Genomic DNA, 24,322 nt, shown 5'->3' with positions numbered 1-24,322 from the left:
GTTTAGATCCGCTGCAGCAGTAACGTAAGCTCCGATAATCTCGGAGTTGTAGAGCGTGTTATGTCCACCGAAAATTTTGTACTGTGTGATAACGTGTTGTTCGACAGCTGTGCGGGACTTGTATTATCTGTACTGTACTGACACATGTACATTTAGATGTACTAATGAGTATTTCAGCTGTATGCCACTTTTCTTCTACTTTACTAAATTTCAGAGAGAAACAATGAACCACATGCTTTGCCTTATATATATTTCGAAAGTTACTGTTAATTTCAAATATATGATTTTTAAAAAATTGTTTCCTACACACAGTCGTCAATATGTTCAATAAAAATGAACAAATGGTTAACGGTTACTACCCATTCTTGGTTTTTAGAGTTCATTACTATTTCTACTACTACTACTCACTTCTATTAACGTGGTGTAGTTGGGGTGTATAAAAGAAGAAAACAAATAGATGAACATCAACAAAAGCATTATTACTATTATTATTATTTATTTTTTGTGCTCAAATATGGGGACTTTTGGTCCAAACCACTTAATATAGCTACACCATACCTACCTATTTCCCACAGAGGAAAGTTCCGGTATCTAAAATATCAGCGGCTTACAATTTGAAAATCACAGACAGTAATTTAAACTTAAAGGACTACACGGTGCAACATGAGGCAGTCGAGTGAGGTTACGGACATCAGTGGATAGCCTGTTGTTAAGTTTTAGAGTATAACCTGTAAACCTGATTATGAATTCATTTATTATTATTATATTTTGGCGCTTATACAGCCTATGTTTTCTCCTAAATCGTCACACTTGCAGAAATTATGTCGTTTGGAGAAAGTACCAGAATCTTAACTTCAGAGTACCCCCTGTAATTTCAAGCGAATCCGAGAGGTAATTAACGGAGCATTTCAGAACAGTTTGCAATAATTTTGAACGTTAGGTGGCGCTGCAACCAAACTATGATTTCGGTGAGGCTCAAGCCCCCGGAGGGAGAGACCTGGAGAGAGAGAGGGAGGGGGAGAGAAAGGGGAGAGCTGTTTCCTCTCCCTGTTTCTGCTGTGCACAGCGGACTATCTCCTCTTTCTCGCAGTGTGCTGAGCCTAGATGCGGCAGGTGTGTGTGTAAACCGAAGCTTTTCTCACTTTGACCACCTGACCGACAGAATCTGGATTCTAATGCATATCGGCTGCGCACAGAGTCCATTTCGGCTGTGAGGATGTTGCAGTGATAGTAGAGCATCTTCTCCGCTGTATCGCGCCCAGCCGGCATCGTCAGCTGTTGCTCTAGGAAGAGAGTGGAAGAGTGGGGAGCAACAGAAAAGGCCAAACTATGCGACTGATTTACAATCCGTAACCGTTTCCACCCTAAGTCGACCGGGGAGCGGATGCGAGCAGAGGTTGCCAGCGAGCCTCTAAGTATTTTCTGCTCTTTGTCGGTACCGGAGGAGCTGTGCCAATGGAGAAAGCGACTCCACCGCCCCAGCCTGGGCTTCAGCTCTCGATAGCGAAGACTGAAAGTCCAGCAGAGGACATCTCCGGTCTGACTGACGAGGAACTGCTCAAGTGGACCAAGGAGGATCTGGTGCGCCGACTCAGGCGGTCTGAGGCCGACAAGATGAGCGTGATTCTGGACCACGGGAATCTCATCCGGGAGGTCAATCGTAGCCTCCAGCTGCACTTAAACGAAATCAGGGGGCTGAAGGTGAGGGGGCGCGCATCGGTGAAGGATGAGATCATAGGCTTGGAGCACACCTGAGAACGCGCATAGCAGGAGCAATGCTCTGCTGTTTAGAGAGCGCCTCTGCAAACATGGTGTGAGAATAGATGGTATATCTGAAGTTCAGTGTGCCATTGTATGGGTCATATGCGATCATTTGGGTTTAGATGGATGTAAAGTATATGTGCACTTTTGCACATGCAGGAGCTAATAAAAGCCTCTAGTTTCCATTTTAACTTTTTTGAGGTGGGAAATACGGGCTTTTAAAGTGAACTAAAAAGGGAAGGGAAAATGCTTTCTTCTAACAGTAATGTCCGTCAATAAATCAGTGGATTTGTTCATGCAGTGCTCAAATCTGATCTTGTCTTCGCATACTTGAGATTCCTAAAAAAATTCCTTCACATAAATCTACAGCAAGTGGAACACAGAATCAAGTGGCAGAAGCTCTGAAACTGTATGCAGGCTTTCTCCATTTCAGTAACCTTTACCCAGTGCCTTCATTTTCTAATAAAATAATTATTCCACAGTGTTTACAGTTAAATTCTGAGAATCAGCCTGGGGTTGTCTCAGCTGAAGCACATCGGGATCATTTGCTTTTCTTGGAGACCTCGTCACCTCTCCACCCATCCAAGCAGCCTAATTACACAGGAAAGAGCTGGAGGGTACAAAAGGGGGAGTAAGTAGGAGATGGAGGATAGCAGAGAGTTAAGTTGTTACAGAAGAGGAGAAAAGAAGGAGGTCTCTTGGAGGTGAAGAAAGAATCCTTAAGTAAATGTTGCTTAGTATGAAATGTTTAAGGCATGTGATCTATGACCTTGCCTCATTTCTGTGTGGCCTTTTCCTCTCCTCCAGATGATTCTAATTTACATTACGTATTTCACATGGTACACAGTGAGTCACTGCATTTATGGGAAAGGACGTAGGATTAGGATTTAATTTCATTATGATTGCATACACCATTTGATTGCTATCTGAAAGAGCAGTGAAATGTATTCAAATTGCACAATGGCTTGAGTGATTTAGTCGAAGTTAAGTAACCCATGAAAAATGACTTTGTTTTGCAACATTTCAAAAACTAATTTGTGTTCCTTAAGGAGCATTTTTTTCCTCAGGCTTTCTGGTTCATACACGTAAACTGTGTGTCGCTCTTTTCTAATTTCTAAATTTCTATTATTTCTCTTCTTGCTTTCACAGGACATTAACCAGAAACTGCAGGAGGACAATCGTGAGCTGCGGGACTTGTGCTGCTTCTTAGATGATGATCGTCAAAAAGGAAAGCGTGTGTCCAGAGAGTGGCAGCGTCTCGGACGTTACAGTGCCAGCATAATGCGTAAAGAGGTGACCCTCTACCTCCAGAAACTCAAGGAGCTAGAGCTTCGACAAGAAGAGGTAATCCGGGAGAACCTGGAGCTGAAGGAGCTCTGTCTTCTACTGGATGAAGAAAAGGGGGTAGTAGGTGGTGGAGGTGGCATTGGGGGAAGTGGAGGTGGAGGCAGTGTGGGAATGGGAGGGTGCCGTAACTCCATAGACAGCCAGAATAGCTTGCTGCTAGTGCCTGGCCAGGGGTTGCTAATGAGAGACGTAGGGGATGGAAGCAGCACTTCCAGTGCAGGGAGTGCTGACAGCTCTGATCACCTTCACCATAAACAGCCTCACCTGGCTGCAGGAGTGGGTGGGGTTGGCAGTGGTGGGGAAAAAGGAAGCCCTGAGCTTCTACATAAACCCAGGTGTAGCAGCATCAGTGGAATAGGAGGTGTAATTGGAGGAGACAGGGAGGTGTCCAGTCCTGATCACCCAGCTGGGCGCCATCGGAGTACAAGCCTGGAGTACCCATACACCCTCCCTCAGCTCTGCCGGCCCCGCTGCGGCTCTATATCTGTGCCTGACCATAGTCGGGTCATGCGGGGCCTTAGTCCCGAAAAATATGGAAGGAACGTGGGCCACCGAAGTCCGGAGCAGCACCCCAAGCACCACAGCTCTGACCTCGTCCTGGGCCAGAGGCAGCACTTCCTAGGTCAGGGAGGCGCCGGGGAGCTCTATCAGCGGCACAACAGGAGCAGCATCAGTAGTACAGGATGCGGAAGCCCAGAGCCCCGGCAGGCACATTTGGGGACTGGAGAGCACCATGAAAAGGGCTGTTTCATCCAGGGGGGCAGCCCGGAAACTCACAGGCACCAGTACAGCATGAGCCCTGACCATGTGAAGTTTGGCAGCCCAGTGAGAGAAGGGCAGAGGAGGCCGGCTGGAGACGAGCTGTCACCACATCATCGGAGCATCTATAATGGCATGAATGGTAGGTTTATTTGTGCCTTGTGATGTGATCATATATACTGACCTTCTATTTAACACCTAGTTTTTCCATGCACACACCCCCTTAAAGTCAAGTGGATGATGTTGCCCTTGCTTGTCTTTTAAACATAATATAGCAAGCTGAAATAAACTGATTTATACACCTAAATGAGTGGCAGGTTCATCAGAAGGAGATACTTTATCAAAATAAGTTGAACTGCCAAACATACCGTCTTACTTATTGCACTTATTATGAGCATATATAAAGGCTAATATATATTCAAGTGTTTACATGTTTTCCACACCTTAGTCACTAAGTTACTAAATCAATGTCCATACTCTGAAGACTCTGGAGCTCCAAAACCCCATACTTTTATTCTCTCTAATTGCTTTGCATGATTTAACATTGAAAATAATACCTATTTACCTCATACTGGGTCTTGATGCTTCTCTCTACTCCATATGAAATTAGCTGTTTTTTGTCCTTGTCTTCCCTTAAGGTCAACTTAGCTTTGAGCCAACTTTCTCATAATTGTTGCCTCTCATAAAGAGAAAGTTTGGATAACAAACTCATCTCTTCACAGCTGAGTGCCCAGGATGGCCATATTAAGGATATCCCCTCTCAAGCATTTAAAACAGCCTGAAGCCTGAGCTTTTAGCTCACAGGGATTACTTGTACATACAGTGACCTAATTATTTGAAACTTTGGCCGAGCTACGTATAAGTCAAAAAGGAATTTATGCTAAATAGAGTCAAAACTCTTAATTTTTTCTGTATCAGACTATTTGTTGATATTGCAGAAAATTTGTTTTAATATTTACCAGTTTCTTCTGTTTTATACTTAAGATTTATTACCATTAAATTTATATACTATCAGTGCTACTTTTGGGGGGCATATTGAGATGCTTCCTGTACAGATGGTGAAGGTTGAATAGTGTGAAATATTGTAATCAAATAAATATCTCAACATATATAGATATACAAATATACAGCCATGTGCCCAGACATACTTAAGGATGAAAAGTGTAGCATTTCAGGGTTTAGTGTTACAGTTTGTTACAGCATAGAGGTGTTTTTTTTCTCTGTAAACGCAGACATTTTCTAAAATGAGATTTACAGGTTAGTTTGGAATTGGAATGCACTTGTTTGATTGAGAAAACTGAGATACTCATGCTTATTCTGACTGCTGCAAAATTTACAGCATTATTGATTTTTTTTTTCATTTCAAGAGAAATGTGGGCTGACTCAGGACAAACTGAGAAAAAACACAGGCGTTATATGAATCTTTCCAGCTCGAATGATCCACGCACAAATTTGAGTTGTAGCATTGCAACTGTTGCCACACAATGATGAATAAACCTATTAAATGATGAATTACCTCTAAATCTTTGCTCCATTCGCATCCATCTCTGAGAGATCGTGGGGAGCTAAGGATGATGAGGAGGACGAAAAATCAAAGTACCAACTTGGCTGCTGTTTAAATACCCCACAGTGGCTGATAATGATTTCTGGAGTCCGGGGGAAAAAGTGCTGAGTGGCACAGAGCTCTCAGATGCTAAAGGACAAATTCCTCAAGGTGAAATATCTACCTGACTTTGCAATATAAGCTTGAAATTACAAGAGAAACAGAAACAATTTGCACAGAGCAAACTCAACTTTTATAGCGAGGATTTTAACTGTTTTTGTTACCAAATGATGAGTCATTTATGCCAATTGGATTATTATATGTTTACCTAACAATATGCACTTAAAAACTTTACAACTTCAAAGAGGTAGTACACAGATCTTTATATATGAACCTCAGTTTACAAGTCACAACATTCGGTTGCTTTTGAGCAGTTTTGTGGGCAGGGATAGCTTAGTAAGTAGAGTGGTGATCGGAAGGCCGGGGGTTTAAATCCACTGAATGGCTACCCTGAGGTACCCCTGAGCAAGGTACCATCCCTACACACTGCTCCCCTGGTGCCCAGTGGCTGCCCACTGCTTCACAGAGTGAATGGGTTAAATCCAGAGAGGAATTTCCCCACGGGGATCAATAAAGTATACATAAAATAAAATCTGACAAGTGACCTATTGGTGTCATGAGGGCAGCATGGTGGCACGGTGGTTAGCACTGTTGCCCCACAGCAAGAAGGTCCTGAGTTCGACGTAATCTGGCCGAGGCATTCCTGTGTGCAGTTTGCATGTGGCTTTTAACTTTTTGTGGCACTGATTATCTGTAAAACCCAGCGTAATACTAACAATGTCTGCCTCCAGAGACACCTGAAATTAAAGCACTAAATGGCCAGTGAATGCATTTTAAGATCCACAGTAGAGCCATGGTGACCTCAGAAACTACTGTACAGTATCAAGCATGCTCTCTTTAGCCATTTTGCAATCTCTATGGATTGCGCTGGATTATTATAAAGACACACACAACTTTGATTTGGATCATAATTCTGTTTCTATTTTAAGGCTCAGCGCAAACTGTAGCTCTATGAGAGATTTCAATCTTGATGTAACCTGAAACCCATATGATGTCTGCAAAAGCCACGCCACATTAATGCCTCACAAATCCTTAACTGGAAAATGTTGTGAGTGCACAGGGCCTGGTAGTTTGCCAACTGTGGCATAACTGTTGTGAACTTAGCTCGGAGTGAAATGCATGCACCAAATAGCCGTTAACCAGGGCCGTAAAGACTTCATTAGGCCTGTGTATGACAGCGGTTGAGTATGTGTGTGCCTTGTGTGAAGTCATATTGGTATATCCTAGTTTGTCATCTGTCGCAATTGATGTTTATCTCCATCATGAACTTGTCGCTACAGGGCTTCCATGCCTCCACTAACCTGACAAGGGAACTAACTTTAAGTGTCACTATAGGATATTTACACTTAGATAGAGACATGCAATCAACACGTTGCCACAGGATGATGCTTTTTCTGAAGTTAACACAAAAATATCACCCATCTGATGCTGGCGGATTAGGATACACTAAAATGCCACTTAAACTAATACAACTGAAGGAGAATGAAAAGGACAAGAAAGACGAGTAGATACAGAAAAATAGATGTGTGGGGTAGGAAACGTAAAGAGGGCAGATTTGTTGCGATATCCCTTTGTGTCATACACTGACCTAACCTTGCTGCCATGTCCTTTTTTGGATGAAGAGGAAATTTAATTCCTGTTACGATGTAGTACACTCCACTCGCTTGGATTATCCTCTAAGCCCTTTGCACAGCATTATTTCATTTTTTATGATCTTGCATGTATGCTTGTGTGTGTGTGTGTGTATGTTTGTGTGATTTGGGTGGATGTGCTAAAGTGTCCCAGGGTCAGTGTAGCGATGAGGGTTTATTTTCTGACAAATGAACGTCTCATATTGATGTAAAACTCAACAGTAGCGAAGCTCAGGCCATTTAAATTCCTGACAAAATCCACAAAGAAAGCAAAACAACACTCTGACCTCTGTAGCCTTTTAATACAATCTGCTGCAACATCTTTCAGGAAGCTAGCCTAGCACACATAGCTTATTCTGTCATTGTTACAGTCAGGAGGAAGGAATACCAACAAAATTAAAGTACTCGTGCTTTTACTTTGGTTCAACTCCGAGTTTCTGCTTGAAGAAAATAACCATTATCTTATTTTCTCATCTTGATGACATATATCCAAAAGTATATTGACTCATTTATATATAAAAAGGGCATTACAAGAAATTACAAATAAAATCAGTGCATGGCACTATAAGCTTTAACCTCCTAAGACCCGAACTCTTCCACAGCATGCATTTTTAATTTCTCTTTGATATTTGGTCACACTGGGGCCCGATGAATGTAAAAACAAAGAATTACCAGATTTTTTTTAACCTTATTTTTGTTTTTAAGAAAAGTAAGAACCACATATGAGCATATTCGTTTAACATTTTGATAGAACAGTAGCAGTACAATGTCCTCATAAGTGGATATCAGGCCTTTGTAGAGCAAAATTCAGTATTTTGGTCTAAATAACCCAAAATGTGATGTCCACATATGTGGACGCCAGGTCCCACGAGGTTAAAGCAGCAGTAATTATTGGCTTGCAAATATTAAATTGCAGTAAAAATTAAAGGCCGTTTTGACTTTGTATGCGATGAGGAGCTTTACAAATAATCAGTAACAGCAAAAGATCAATTGTGACTCATAGCACAAATATCTGCCTCGTGATAAAATCCCCCTCTGATACTAATCAGCCATGAACACTACAGTCTCCTGACCCAGACAGCAGGGATGAATGTTCACTAAGCCTACAGGATCTCTGCACTGCAGAGGGTCTTCTTCAAAAAAAAGAGGAGAGACTTAATCATGTTTTCTGCTTTAGCAATCACATGTTCTGCATATTAGCTTAAGCTGCTCAGATGATCAGGAGGAGAAAAATAGGCTGCATGAGAAAAGAAAAGATGGTGCAGTGTGTGGGGAAACCTTTGCTCTATTTTCTTACAGTACATACAGTACTGCAGATGTGTGGCACTCTGTGTACTGTATTTGTAGTTTGCTTGAAAAGTGTGTGTTTGTGATAAAGACAAAGCCATGCTTTTTTTAGCCAGTGACTGCTACTTTATTCTTAGTTGTTTTAATGAAATAGCTCAGTTTGATGTGATACACGCGCAACACGAGCCTTCTCAGGTGACAGATCAAAATAAAGATACAGTATAATGTCTAGCATTGTAATGCAAGCTAGTGCTACATAATGGCTAAACCACAGATATATGAGGCTCTCATGTAATATTTGATATCAGTTTAGACAGAATATTAGTAAACCCATATTAGCCTTCCAAATATCAATAAAGCTACATTTTTCTGCTAGGCTATAGCGTTATAGTGCATGCATTTAATTTGAATGTCAGCAAAATATAATTCCTGTTTGGATGATTTTCTTACACTCGAATAAGAAACAGCATATAGGTGTAATATTTTGGTGTTTTATTGTTTATATATAATAGAAAGTCTAACCCATTAGTCTGACAAATATAATGTTATGGCAGGTAATGGGTTTGGTGGAGCATAAAATTTGTACTAAAGAGTCGCTAAAGTTAGCTGAAACTCTAATATAGTAACATCCACCCCCCACACAGTGGGGAAAAATAATACACAGTAGAAATGCTGAAGAAAGCATTTTCTAATAAAACCCCATGAAACAACCATAAAATAATAAACAGCAACTTATTCATTCTCTCAAAGAAAATGGAAAGAGCTCAGATGATATCTTTTAAAGTCATGGATTTAGCTAATTAGCAAGACATCAGCTCAACATTACCCTAAGTTAGAGTACATACACAGTTTATTCCAGCAGCTATAGTTTAGTGTTGTAATTTTTTTTAATTGAAGAAACATAGAACAGATTTATGGCACACAACTACATACCTTTACATGTTTTCCTATTTAGGTATCAAATAATGTTCCATTTAGGATTTCTCTTGGGTACTCCCAGCCCGTTCACACTCCCGAGGCGTAATATAATGATGATTTGTCAAGTCCCGCGGTGTTCCTGAGGAACGTGAAAGGTGACCGCCTGCGTTCTTATGCTACGCGCCGGGTTATGGACGAAATCCAGTAGAATAAGGCTCCTGTGGTAATACACATTCCAGCCATGTATTCCATCCCTAACCTTAACCAGCACTTTAATGATGTTAGATAGTGTTTTCCAAAGAGATTTAAGTAAATCAAACATACATGTGTAGATTCATTCCAAACGGTTTTCTCATTTGTCCGATCTTGTAATCTAGGGACGTGTTGGGTACCCGGAAGCGTAACATATTGACGATTTGTCACCTAGCGTAAAATGTTACGCTTTGGGAGTGAGAACGTGTTGGTACTCCACATTTCTAGTGAGAATTACTATCCGTGAACCACGTGACCATCCAATGGCATACAAATTGACCAATGAGGTCTATAATATTTTTTTTTACAAATAACTTGATGAATGCCACAAACTGAAATAATTCAGTCAAACCCTAAAGTTGTTTTGTATTCTGCAAGTGCTGCTCAAACCTTTACCTTGTGATTACATTTAAAAAAAAAAATCAACTAAACACATTTTTCTATCCTACTTCAGGCTTGTGGCTATTTTATAAAATCTCTCGCTATAAACCTCTCTTATTTTTCTTTTTTATATACTCAAGAGGAACTGACACGCTCTGGTCTTCCATTCTCGAGCATGTGATCGAATTAGCAAAGACCAATCCACTCTTTCATTCCATCTGTTAATCTCTATAATTGTGGCATTAGTTCAGACTGTCCAGCTCCTCTGGCTGCTGCTTAGAAGTGCTGCTGCCTGTCAGTGCAACAGGAAATCATCACTGAAGCTGTGGTCTCAGATAATGTTCTCCCTCACCAGTGTCGTTGAAAAGCTAGTCTCTCTCTCTCTCTCTTTCTCACTCTCACTCTCTCTCTCTCACCATCCTAATTGGCTGCCAGTGTGAACAACCAGCTGTCGCAAAGAGAGAAAACTCTGATTACAAAGCCCTGTTTCGGGAGGATGTGGTGTTTGCCAGACTGAGCTAAGGAAAGAGGGTTGAGGAAGTATTTGAGTGGATTACTGGCTATTTTCTTCCCCTCCTTCTCTCCCTCGTTCTGTCTTCCTCTCTATAATACATCTTTTTTTGTTCCTCTTGCTCCACTCTATCCTCTTCTTCCTTGCTTGTCTGCCAAGGCGATGGATGGAAAGCATCCCTTGAAAATTTGTCAAGTCTCGCAGTCTAAGCGGCCTGGGGAAACTCAAATGTTTGTCACAGCTGCTTGGTATGAAAGGATTTAGGGGAGCATTAGGCTGGTGTAAGTCAAATGGAATAATATTATAACCAGACAGTCTCATCTGCCCTGCCATTCCAGCGTTACCTTTCAGAACTTCTTGAACTTGCTTACACGACAAATGCAGCGAAGACCAACTAATTCTAATTCTAGCAGTTTTTTGTTTCACAGTCTATAACTCATTTTAAAATCCCATGGCATTGGATCTTTCTGCAAATAAGAGATGAATGTTTAATTTACAAGTTGAGTAGGCATTCCCTTATTGATGTCTTCTATCATTAAAAAATTGGTTAAAATTTCAAAGATGCTTTCGAGTTAAGGCCATCAGAGACATTCAATTCTCAAGGTGGATGACTTCATCTGCAGAGGGGAAAATGTTACTTTTAAATGTTATCATGGCCTTTGAATTTGTAATCACATCTGAGACCAATTATCCCAAACACCCTTGCCTATAGGCCATCAGAGCAGCTATTAACCCAGGAGTGCATGATTAGGCATTTTGTTTATCTTCCACTGGTGCATATCATTGTCATTTTTAATCAAGCTGCTCTAAGCTTTGTCAGTTTAAAGCCTCCTCCTCCTGGATGCAGCAAAAAGCCGTATATTGCCTCTGCAACTCTCAGACAATGCCAGATCCACACAAATACTCGTGACAGTGGTAATGTCAATGGGAAATGGGGTGTAAAACGTGTCTAACATAAAAACAAAAATTGTTTTCAGCAGACTAAATTATAAATTAGAGAAAGGAAAGGAGGATGATTTTGTGCTGCAGATTTAGAAGAGAAGAGCACATAATCAAACGTCTTTCCATGCATAGAATCACATTGTCATACACTGTGGCGTGACTGATGTTATGATTATGGGTTCATAAAGAAAAAACCCATACGAAGATAACTCAGAATTTTTGATTATGTCGGGCATTTAACTATTCTAGGATTCTCCTAAACATTTCCCCCGCAGCAGCTCGTAAGTGGCTCTTTGAGTTATGAAGGAGGCTGCTTGGCGCATACTAGCGTTGCTCCGGCCCAAACCCCAGAGGTATGTGACAAATGTTGCACAGTAGCCCCACTCATCCGGTAGACATGCAAACCCAGTGGAATGGAGAGCAGTCTTTGTCCTCTTACGCCATGCCAGTGGGGAACAGCCCACTGAGCTGAGAGGAAATTAGCTTGCTAGGCCAGGTAATTAACTGAAAGTTGAGTGGCTGCCATGTATGAGGGCAAGAGTGGGCCTGAGGGAATTTCTCACAGTCCCAGAGTCACCAGCAGTAACCACATTTTGCTACTGTTACATTTACTTCAATTCTAGCTGTGTGCCATTCTGAGAGCTGTCAGTCTGAGGGTATCAGGCAATGAGGTGCGAGACAAGGAGGAAAGTGAAGCTGGACAGATAGACCTAAGTGAAGCATGGGAAGTATGCAGGTGAGGCTGCGAGAAGAGGGCTTGGTACATTTGCATACATTTTGTGAGCATTAGCTTAGTGATCACATAAATTACATATTAAATTAAGGTTAATTTACCTTCATGTTCGCTGGCAGCAAATCTGTGGTTTTTGCAAAACTGTGGCTAATGTGGTCACATATTTCTGGACAATGTTAAAAGTATAGCAGTGTAATATTAATCAGCAAGTCAGGGGTGCAAAGTCAGACAAAATGCTTTTACTTTCTTTCTGAAAGTAACATGTGACAATTTCACATTTCTATTAAAAATATCTGTCATGTTGCTTATTAATTATTTGTTTTAAATGATTTGAACCTGTCTTCAATTGTTTTAGCCTGCTTTTAAATGCTCATTTGATCAGTTAAATAGATTTTTTAACTTCTTCCCCCCCAAAAAAACCACGAACAAAAGTTCAATTTTTTTACTTTAAACAAAATTGGCTGCCTTAAAAACTACAAGTAGTTAAATCAAATTAAAATTCTTTGGTCCCCCCCTTTAAAACACAGAAATATTCTGAGATGATTTAACATCATCTCAGAATCAAGCTGTAACAGCACGTAGTAAGTAGTGAGGAATCCTGTCTTCATTGCAAAAAGCCACATTTATGTTGGTTGTTGCGTAATCAAAATATAAACCTCTGTTTTGGTTCATCTGTCATTATCACTGGTCATGCCCGACAAAGTATGCCTCCGTTTTTAAAGCCCCTGATTGTGTTCCATTACACAATTTAAATTTTATGTTTGCGAATTCAACTTTTAATCTTCAAGAGAAACAACGTATTATTAATTCTTTATAAGGGCTCAAAGTCTTGTGTAGGGCTCATATAGCTTGTCTGTGGTTTATGTCAGTTGTTGTGCATTGTCATTGGTCATAGCACGCTGCTGCTCCTATCAGAGCGATGGCTTTTATAGCTCAGCTGTCTGTTAAAAATGAGATAACTTATCAGGAATATAACATGTTGAAAGGATGCAGTTATCTACTTCCTGGGGCATAAATTATCTAATGCCCATTTTGTGTGTTTGAGGTAATGGTTTTCCTGATTTACAATAAGGCACGTGTGGAGCTTCCATTACTTTACATTATGTTAGACCATGAAATGATTGGCACCACTGTCATTATATTTATGCCGTTATCTCTTACTACTTCTCTTTCAGCGATGTCTTTTGGTCTGTGAGATTTCCTCTCCGAGATATTTAAATCAATTTTATTACCCCGACCCCCCACTGCTCCAGACTGACTGGCTCATTTCCTTTACAGTTATACTAAAAGGTACATTTAATCATTTAATTACTTGGCTTTGTGAGAACTTGAGCTGCAAATAAAGCATCTAGTACACAGAATTTCTCGGGTTGCTTTAAATGACAATTGATGGTCAATAGTGACCTGAAATGATAACACAATGATGAGTTTCCCAGTAGAAACATCCTTATTTCGATCTCTTAATATTCCGCTAAGCCCATCTTTTTATCCTTTATTAATAAGAGCTAACAAAATCTTATTTTCACTTTTTCATGTGAGAAGAGCTATGTGAGAATATGGGGGTGGGGGGGGTGTAAGAGCAGAATGTAAAATCACATCCACACGTCGATGTTAAAGTAGACTTAATACTGGCTCATCCTTAACACTCAAATTGACAGATGGTTACCTGTGCTCTATATTGCATTATATTGTTTTGAAGAAAATGCACAAATTGTTACGGTGCATTGCATTATTTTCAGCTAAATCTAAAGGGCTTTTAATATGACATAAATGCAAAAAAAAAAGCATTATTGTTGTTTTTAATAGCAAAGGAAGGGACAGCCTGAAAATGTGTAAACAAGTTTCAGCCCCCAAGGCATGGGTCATCGATGTCCCAAGGCTTTTGGAAGATGAAAAGCAAGACCCTTTAAATGCAGACCCTTTGTGTCACGCGAAACCGCAAAGAATTCTGGGATATTTGAATATCTAATTCAGAGCTGATGAAATTACCAGTATTGTTTCTCATCCCCACCCCTCTAACTGGCACACGCATCGCAATCCTCTATACGCTGCTCTGTGCCCGGTCTGTTATATTATTCATCAGCACTGTGGTGTGATGGGTGGTGACATGTTAAAATAGAGCAACAGCAGTTTATCTTGCGAATGTCTGCTTAAATATTTAATTTGCCTTTTGAGGATCATAGCAAAACACTACGGCAGTGCATGGAACAACAACAAGCTCTTGTAGAACTCGAGGAGACGATGTGGAGCTTCAACACAGAAGGCAAAAGAGGCAGAAGAAAAATTAGAGGCTACAGTTTCTATCTATAAACCATCATGAAAGAAGTCTCCTTCGTTCATAAAGTTAATGTCTTCAATTTAACTACATTTTGCCATAATTTAAGCACTGCTCCGTCAACGTAACTGAACAGGCTTGTGATTCAAGAAGCGATGTCTTTGCACGTGTTTGCACGTTGTTTCGTGAGTATGCACCGTCTATTTGATGTATGTATTTCTATCTGAAAGCACACACAAATGCAAACACACACACAGACATCCCTCGTAGGCTCGATCAGCCAAAGGGGCGCCAATTATTCACCTCTATTCCAGCGAGTTTCATGCTCTCGCGTCTCTGTGGTCTATTTCAGCTGAACAGTGAGCCATGCAGCAGACACATAGGCTTCAAGTTATTTGCTGTTTCTCCCTGCTGCCATCACTTACTCTGTTACAGGTCTCATGCCTCAGTTGGCCATTGCAGATTTATCATAGCAACGAGGTAAAAAAAAGGCAGCTTAAATTAGGGAGGTATTGCTAAAAGCCAGAAGTAGATAAATGTATATGTTAAAAAAGAAGAATAGAGAAGAACAATTTCAACCAATAACACTAGACTGAAAAATCTTCTCCTAAAAGTAGCGAGTGACTGATTTGTAGGTTACTGACTTACTACTGGGTTTAGTGTCCCCTAAATATTGAAAGAAATACTTTATGTTGGAAGTAAGTATTTTTTAAATATAGCATTAAATTGATCAGGAATGTTGTCACTGACAGTTAATAATTATTGATATCACTAATTACATGTTCTCTTTGATTAGTGACATTTCAGGCCAAGTTGCAAAGAAGGCAGTCATATCAAGGCACAGGCATTGGCCAGTCTCAGGTATTATCTTTTATGTGAAACTCTACCTAAAAAGCCTGGAATCACTTCTTTACTGTTCATGCTGAGACCGGAGTTTGTCGGTACCATTACTGAGAACCTGTGTGGCCTCTGTTTTCCAAAGTGCACACTGTGATGTTTATGCCCTCTTGCTCAGTTGTGCACCATGTCCTCCCAATTCTCTTGCTATTCTGGTTAGAGCCAGTTTGTACCGTTCTGTGATGCGTGTAGTGCACACTGTTTTTAGCAATATCTCTCATGGCTTTATTGCTTAGAACAAAGATGCTCTGTTGATTTTCAGAAGTTCTCCTTCTTCCATTTTAGGAGTGCAATCAAACCTGCAAAGGCAGCTTCTCCAGGTGCTCAAAGAGCTGAATTTATTGCTGTGATAGAATGATTGAATTCATGATTTAACTAGCATTAGGCCTACAAAACAGTGGCAATATTTGCTGTGTAAGGTGTTGATATGCCATTAAAAATCACGTATGATACGTGTATGTTATTGTATTAAACATGCTTTGTCGTAGATAAAAACAAATGTCCTTTTATTGAAAAAGACAACAAAACAATTACAATTTCTTGGTGAATCAAGCTTTTTGGTGTACACTGTCACACCACGAGCTCAGTTGTTGTTTGTGAAATCTAGTAAGCAGATTTTTTTTTTCTAATAAAGCTAATTTATCTTCTCATCTAATGCTAATCTTTTTTGTGTGAATTCTAATAACATAATTCATTATTTTCAGGCAGTAATATTCAGATATTTAAAGCAAAGTTCAAAACTATGTTGCATCCATTCATTTTTTTAATTGGTAATCCAGCTGGAGGCTGTGGAGTGGCTGGAGCTGTTATAGGGCCAAAGGTGGGGAACATTTTGGACAGGCTGCTAGTCTGTCACAGGGTAAGCACAAGGACAGGGAACCACACACTCACATCTAAACCTGTGGCAAATTTGCAATCACCTATTCACCTAACAAGCAAGTCTTTGAACTGTGGGAATACCTTGGAAAGAATCCACACAGGCGCAGGGAGAACATGCAAACTCCAAACAGAATGGTCCCAGCTCGGCACCACAACCTTTCCTTTACTGTGAGACTAGCCACTGCACCACTATTTAAAACACAGTCTTTAAGCGTGACAAAACAGTCCTGCAAAACAACAAAATTCAGTGTTGTTCTCTCGTTGTGTAATTTTACTGATTTAAAAGATAAGAACAGGCTCTGATAGCCTGGTGAAACCAAGTGTAACCAATTAGCATGTTGTTGCTGCTATATAGTGCTGCAGGGATGACCAAGCAGAACTGAAGTGGTACGAGCTTGAAGTCTGGTCTCACAAGACTGGGCATGGCCAAGCACAGACTTGACTCCACAAATACCCTGCATGTTCCTCTTTTCATTTGGTGTATGTATTATGGCCATGCATAATGTTATGCATTCTGAGCTTGCCATCACGCTCCAAAGTCGCACATAACAGCACAGACTTCAGCTGCCTGAGGGACATTAAAACAAGCTGCTCTCCTGCCAGATAGCTTCACTGACTGACTGACTGACTCTAGTTGTCTGTCTGACTGCCAGCTAAACGGAAGGTCACTGATCTACCATGCATCTCAACGGGCTTTCCTGCCCAGCCAGCCTGAATAATTTATATGGCAGATTTTTAGAAGATCTGAGGGAATGGCCACGTGAAATTACCTTGCATTGATTCTGTAAATTGAGAGAAGGAGAGAGAGAGATGAATAGAAAGCAACAGATCAAGGAGGACTGCGAGATGAGTAGTCCTGGGAGCAGGTTCATGTGTTTACTGGCTTGATTCACATGTCAATAAAAACTTGATTACCGGTTTTGATAAATTATATAGATACCGTCATTCTGATTTGTTTTTGCAGCTCCTTTATTGTTATTGCTCAAAGCCAGCCTTCTTGAATAATTTTCAAGCAATTTTCATCAAAAAAGAGTCTTTATTTTGTTAACAAAGTGTTAAAAGGTTTTGCAACTTCTTTATGAAGTGCAGGATTATGAGTTATATAAAGTTAATAATTTGGTGTCTGGTTGCTAAGGGAAAAGGGCTATATTCAGTATGGGAGCAGCTTCTCCCAAGTCAATCTTGCAGATCTCTTTGAGGGGAAATTTGGAGGTTTTCACTTGAGCTTTGGTGTACAGAAGTGAAATTTATGAGAGCTTACCCCCCCCCACACACATTATTCTAGACTAATCATATTATCTATATACTTGACCCACTGTTAACCCCCTTCCCTCTACACATCTCTCGCATGCGGTTAAATCCAATTTTGGTTTTAACATCAGGCTCCCCCATAACAGAAACAAACACCGCCTAAGTTTATTGCATGTTTTCTCACATCGTAACTTTCCTTGAAAAGGTCACAGGTGCTGGTTAGAATTCAGGAGGAGCAAGTTTAATTAGACGCTAATCAAGTTCTTTTAAAGGGATTCTCTGAATTTTGGCACACAGCTGGTGTGTAAACTGACCTGCACCATCACAAGCCAGCAGTTTATAATCCTGTGACCTGTGTGTGTGAAAGCTGACCTTGAGACAGCAAATCCATTCAAGCCAATTGTTTCTGTGAGCTACGCAGCTTGAATCGAGTTACTTCAAGCTAACACGGTTGAATGGTTGAAGGAAAAACTTTTGTTTCTCCTGTGTTTGTTCCAGGAATATTCTTCACTTCTAGTTGTCTTTATAGCGTGATGCAATTGAATTCAATTTTATTTATCTAGCCCCAAATAACAACAACAAACACCTCAAGGCATTATAGATTTATACAGTGACTATATATCATTTGCTAACATAACCAGCTTATAATGACAGCCTGAAAGAGTCATGTAAAGATGTGTATCAATACTGCCTTTTAATGCTTTTTCTTGCCACTCTTGATCCTGACTAGATAAAGAATAGTCAAATTGTTTACATTAAAAAAAACCTGAAAATTCGATTTTTATAATTGTTCTATAGTAACAAAGCCATTCTGAGTGTGAACATGCCACATTGAAACTCATGAAACACATATCCTAGGCATCCTAAGCTCTTAGCTCAGGAACAGAGGTGGCTTGAATAAGGAACACATGAAACTAATCATATGTAGTATGTGTTTGTATGTAGAAGTAGTAATAAAGGGCATATTAAATTTTGGGCTGATATAAACAACAAAAATTCAAGGCTGACCTTTAATGACTTTCATCCTTAGATATATGCTAAAGTAAATTTTAGCATTAATACAAACCCGGATTCTGCAACTGCCCACAGACCATGTTCAGAGTAACATCTTTCAAGTGTAGAAAAAGTCTAAATACAGCAAATATTGGCTTCACCTGTGTTAGCTGTGTGAGTAGAGAACAGTGCATGTGATGATGTACTTTTTTTTTTACCCTGTTTGTGAGCTTTAGCCGTGAAATCAGTCCCATTCCCCACATGCTGACCTCCAAGTGGAAATACCCCCCAGCCCACTGCTGCATCTACCCAACACTTTAAAGGAGTTTTCATATCTCTGTGTTATCCTGCCTTGTTCCCTGATGACCACACTAAGGGAAGGGGCAGGGAACATAGTGAAAGTGGCTACTGGAATCTTTTGCACAACTTGGCGGTCACAAGAGCATTATAAATCTTTAATGTGAGATGTTAGAGCGCCAAGGAGAGGAAATGTGCTGAAAACATGATTATGGACTCATGGGGAGGAAGAAACCGCTGGCTAGGAGAGAAAGAGATAGAGATATCAAGCAAGGGAGCAAGGATAAAAGAATTTTGAAGGGCAAAAGAGGTAAAGAGGGATAACATTTTTTTTTTGTTGCAAAGTTTGGTCTGCTTATAGCAAAAACATTATTGCACTGCTTTACCCAGTTGTGATCAGAACTTCTCACAGAGCCATTTAAGTATGACAGGAAACCCAGGAAAAGGATTTCAAAATGACGTCAAGAGCTTTCCTTGTGTTTAGGAAGAGCAAAGTTGATTGCAATGGCGTGTTTTCCTTTGAAGGTGCAACAGTTTCACTTGCAGAGAGTGAAGTGAGCTACAACCCGCATGATCTGACAGTGGGGTAAGCAAAAATATGCTAAACTAGCACATCTATCTAACCGTTACAAGGAAAAAATAATCAGCCATAAAAAGGCTTAAACCTCTGTTTGGAATTTGCCTTCCAGGTCACCTCAGTCTAGATGTTATCTTATAGGAGAGAAAGGAGATTTTGTAGGCCCTTCAGGGAGGAGAGAGCTCAGTAGGTAGAGCGTTCGGAAGGTCGGGGGTTCAAATCCACTGAACAACTACCCTGAGGTACCCCTGAGGTACCCCTGAGCAAGGTACCCTCCCTACACACTGCTCCCTTGGGTTTGGATTGGTAGCTACCCACTGCTTCACTGAGTGAATGGGTTAAATGCAGAGCGTAATTTCAGTACAGGAAATTAATAAAGTATACAAAAAGTAAGTGACCGTCTGATTCATAATTGTTTAGTTTACGAAATAAAACCTAAGAAAAGATATTATTTCAAAAGGCACTGTCTCCATGCTGCTTCTGCTTTAAATAGGTCACAGCAACAAATAATACTTCATTTGGATCTTGTCTTATGTGGTCTAATCAGAGACATCAAGCGTGCACTGTGCGCCTCCGTTGTGAAGTACAATCCACCAGTCAAACCTGTTTCGTGTGAACTTGAGCTGGAAATTGATTGACTGCCTCACTAATCCAAATCATGCCCGCTCACCTTGAAACAAGTCTAATAACGCAGGTGCATTTTGTCTTCTGAACTTGCAGCAAAAAGGTGATTGTGTTTTTTCTCTAAAATGCCAAATTTTCCAGAGTCTCTCATTCTGCTCAGTCACTATGCAGGGTGGGCATGTGCTGATTGGCGCCACTGTTCTAATAACAAACTTGCTGCATTCCAAGTTTGATTTCCGACATATAATTTAGCTGATAACAGAAGCTGCTATTCCATTAACATGTTTTATTTATTAGTCATGTTTCCTTGCTTTTGCAGTCTAACCAGACAGACATCAACTCTAAATCATTAGACTAATGAGACAATCCAGTCTTGTCAAAACAACACATTCAAGTCTCTTCCTCTGTCTCGTTCCTCTTCCTTTTTTGTCACAGCTTTGATATCAGCCGGCTGCTGCACCAACAACTGTAGAAATGTCAAGCTATGGGACAGGTAAGAATCCCTCTCCACCTTGTTTCTTTTTCATAAACTTTTTTTGTGTGCGTTAATTAGAATCTCTGAAAGAAGAAGAACAGCTAATGAAGGTCATTGTCTCTTCTTTCCACAAGGGCCCATAATCCTGTAATTAGCTCCTATTATTCTATTTTGCCATACAGTGTGCTGCTTCCTTTAGCTTGCGTCTTGAAACCTATTTAGTCGGATGGAGGGATTTACATTAGAAGGATTTACATGAATAAATAATGGACTCTTTCAGTCAGGAGTGTTTGAAATACATACAAAACTATTTGGACTTTATTCTCTTGCTAATCAGTAGGTAATCTGGATCTGAACCCGATCACAACAGATCCTGTGTCATTGCAGGGTCATTCCGTGACTTAGTCTGGTGCACTCCCTCCAGATGAGTAATGTGTTGGCATGCTTGATCTAGCCCAGGTGTAATCACAGTGGGTTTGCTGTGGGACTACAGAGTTAGAGGTGACCCTCTTCTGTCCCCGTATGCCATCCTACATCTTCAATCAGGCCCAGCGGGAGGCCGAGATGGTTGTGTTAATATTTAATGACCGCGAGACAAGACGTACCTCCCCCTAGAGGACAGTTGGGGCCCCCCTTGGCCACCCTTGTCGTTGTTTAGTACACCAACACACACAAACTGTAACTACAAGCCACACGCGTGCTTATTCCCCCACACACGAACTTCTCTAACATGCACATTAAGGACTGTTTGTCCTTTTTCTTTGCATTCGTTTTTTTCCAATCCATCACCTTCTACAAAAACATCCGTGACTCAAGTGAAGAAAAGAATAAAGTGTACTTTTTGTCAGAAGATGATTTGCAAGCTCAGAAAAGGCAACAAGGATGTGCTAAGAATGCGGACTGCAGTCAGGCCTTCTGGTCATCCCTTGGGTCTCCACTGAGGTGGAGACAGACGCAGGCAGGAACAAAGGAATCTGTCACTGATAAGTAACACAAAAACCTGCAGAGATGAACATCTTACTCGCTCAAACTCTCTCTCTTGCTTGCTCTCTGTCCCCCTCTCTCTCTTTCATTCGCTCCCCTCAACAGACTAACAGCTAATAGCTATTTATTCATGCATTTTTTTTTTGAGAACATGCAAAGAATAAATGGCTTTGAGAATCAGGGCTCAAATTCCTTTGTTGAAAGCTCACTCACATTTACAACTGTCGACATTGCAAACTATTGTAAGAAAAGACTGCCTTCAAGGTTAAACAGTGGAAATAAGAAGCTGGTGACCTGTACTTGTCCAGCAACAAAATACAGGCAATCGGGCCTTTTTCCACACAACAAATATTGACAGGAAACAAGAGTGTGCGTAAAATGTGTGACGATTTTATTCCATTTAACTCTGTCATGTTCATTCTTGCTCACTGTCATGCTGTCATGGCTTACTGGGACTCTTAGATAGAACTGAACCAGCATTATCATTGTTAGAAACATCTGTTTTTCCTAACATAACAAGGAAAACTGCAAATATAGAAATAATTAACATAGCAATATATCTGTTACAGCTCCTATTTATCATTTAAAGCCGTATATATATTTTTAATTAATGTCCTGTTCCGTCACCTGCACACTGAATAGGATTTTGAATTACACATGCTGTAACGCCCAAGCTTGAGATTAGTGAAACACTATCCCATACCACTTGAAAAATCCCTTCTTCTCAGGCAAATGAATGTGTTGCAGTACAGTGAATAAGAAGGATGTTATGTTTGCTGTTTGTTTTGTTTTTTTTTAAATATTTATGGATTTATATATTAAAGTCAATGTAAAAAAAACAACTTTATTTATCCCCAAGGGGCAATTAAGATAGATGATACCTTGCCGACCATACATACAATACACAAACATCACATTGGGGAGACAGGTCAGGCTAGGTAGCACTGGCCGGTTGACCACATGAGCAGTGACCCGAACTGAAACCACAGAAAATGCACAACATGAGGAAAGACGAGGAGAAAAAAAGAACTCCCCCCAAAATAAACTACAAGATTTTGAGAACTTTCAAAATATAAGATACAAAACAGCTAGGACAAGCTACAAAAACACTGCAGACACTTCTGCCCAAACAAACTGGTATACAGTGCGTATATATACTTAGCCCTTAGCGCTCAGGTTTATCAGATCGGTCTGGGATAAAAAATGCCTTCCAAAATCAATCCGGTTGGTTTTTGACATTTGCTTAGGTGTTTCTGTTATTGTGTTTGAGATTTAAAAAGTTTAAAAAGATTTAAAAAGTTAAGATATTCAATAATAAGCTATTACAAACAAAGAACTCTTAAAAGAGTCTCACAACCTAAGCATACCCCAGTCACAGCGAGCACAGTCACCCCTGTGACCTCACACTCACTGATTTCAGATATTTTCCCAAACACACATCATTGTTTCAGTTCGTTTTTATTTGTTCTAAAATGTCGCTCAGTTTGATCAAATGTATGTTTTCAGACCTGCTTTTAGTTTTTAGTTAACTGCAATGGCATGTCTGTCTTTTCCTGTGCAGCTTTGACGCTTCCTCTTGACCCCAACTTGGCGACCCACGCCTCTCAAAGGGAGGACGGGTTGCAGTGAGACAGCCCTCCTGCATCTCAGGCCTTGATGGACACAAGCGCCCCTGGATGCCACCTTCCACAGCTCCGGATGGTCTGTAGTCCACGGCCTCATCCATTTGCTACAGCCGTTAAACAGCCTGCCTCCATGTTTTCATTTCTACATATCGAGAGTTTGAGCAGACAGGGGTGGGAGTTTTTTCTTTTTTTTCTTGAATGATATCAGTTTAGTTGGTAAAAACTTGTGATGACTGCTACACCTAAATGGAAATCTCTCCCGGCCAACCGAGACATGGCTACCTCCTGGAGAGCACCCAGAGAGAAAGTGAGAGAGGCTGTGGATTGGTGTGAGTAGATGAAAAGGACTTTGCACTGTATGTGCTGCTACTCTCTGTTTACAAATGCAGATCACTGGTGGAGAAGCACATAAACCTTTCTATATCCTGCTGTTAAAAAACTTATTTTCCTACACTCTCCCATTTTTTTCTGCTCCCGCCTCCCCCCGCTGTCATCGTTAGAAGTGATCTTCAGTATGTGTAATGAGACTGGTGTAATCTAATGCTCTGTCTCTCAATCTACAAATCCAGATGATCACATGATTACCATCGTCTCCTCTCTCATTTATACTAGAAATTCAGAACTCTTTCAGCCATTTCAACTGACGGTAAAAATAAGACAAAATTGTATATGTCAAAGATGTTCTAGCAAAGAAAAAAAAACACATCCTCTTCCTGTGTCTTAAACCAAGATGGTCAACATTACTAGCTGCTGACAGATGTTCTTATTCTATGAGATGCAATGTTCAGGTGTAATTTTTCTTTTTGTATTATCTTCTTTGCTCCCTCAAAGCGCCTATATTTAAGCTGGGGAGAAGATTATACATTTCTCCATGTTGTTTTTTTTTACAAGTCCAAGTAAAAAGTAGATTATTGGATTAGTTTTCTATATATCTATATATATAAATACTATATGACTATTATTTTTGACTTACTGGTATTAGAACTATTATATGAAAATGCATATGATACAGTATATCAAATAATAAATAGACTTCTTTATCTAAAAGTGGATTGTTGGTTCGATTTTTATTTGTGTGCTGATTGCGTGAGTGAGCTTTGCAGTTAAACGTCAGGTTGGAGTATAAGTTGTTTCACAGCTGCTGTAAATCAAAAGTTAACCCTTTAAACCCTAACCCGTCACCGGTGACGGTTAACATTTTTAGCAAGGGTGGGCAACTCCAGGCCTCGAGGGCCGGTGTCCTGCAGGTTTTAGATCTCA

General features: G+C 40.3%; 1 protein-coding gene across 2 annotated transcripts; it reads left to right on the top strand.

The window, feature by feature from the left end:
• The first annotated feature begins 1,000 nt into the window (after nucleotides 1-1,000).
• On the top strand, nucleotides 1,001-24,313 carry ccdc85al (coiled-coil domain containing 85A, like). Of its 2 annotated transcripts, XM_040004611.1 has the most exons (4): nucleotides 1,002-1,701; nucleotides 2,911-4,009; nucleotides 20,414-20,471; nucleotides 22,999-24,312. In XM_040004611.1, the coding sequence occupies exons 1-4, from the start codon at nucleotides 1,456-1,458 to the stop codon at nucleotides 23,015-23,017; spliced, it is 1,422 nt and encodes a 473-aa protein (XP_039860545.1). In that variant the 5' UTR covers nucleotides 1,002-1,455; the 3' UTR covers nucleotides 23,018-24,312. The 2 variants fall into 2 exon arrangements, with proteins under 2 accessions (XP_039860546.1, XP_039860545.1); XM_040004612.1 differs by lacking the exon at nucleotides 20,414-20,471 and having other exon boundaries at nucleotides 1,001-1,701; nucleotides 22,999-24,313.
• Nucleotides 24,314-24,322: the final 9 nt, after the last annotated feature.

Source organism: Simochromis diagramma, unplaced genomic scaffold, assembly GCF_900408965.1.
Source record: "Simochromis diagramma unplaced genomic scaffold, fSimDia1.1 OVJJ01000487.1, whole genome shotgun sequence".
In the NCBI taxonomy this organism is placed as follows: Eukaryota; Metazoa; Chordata; class Actinopteri; order Cichliformes; family Cichlidae; genus Simochromis; species Simochromis diagramma.
This window is presented reverse-complemented; position numbering and strand designations above follow the sequence as displayed.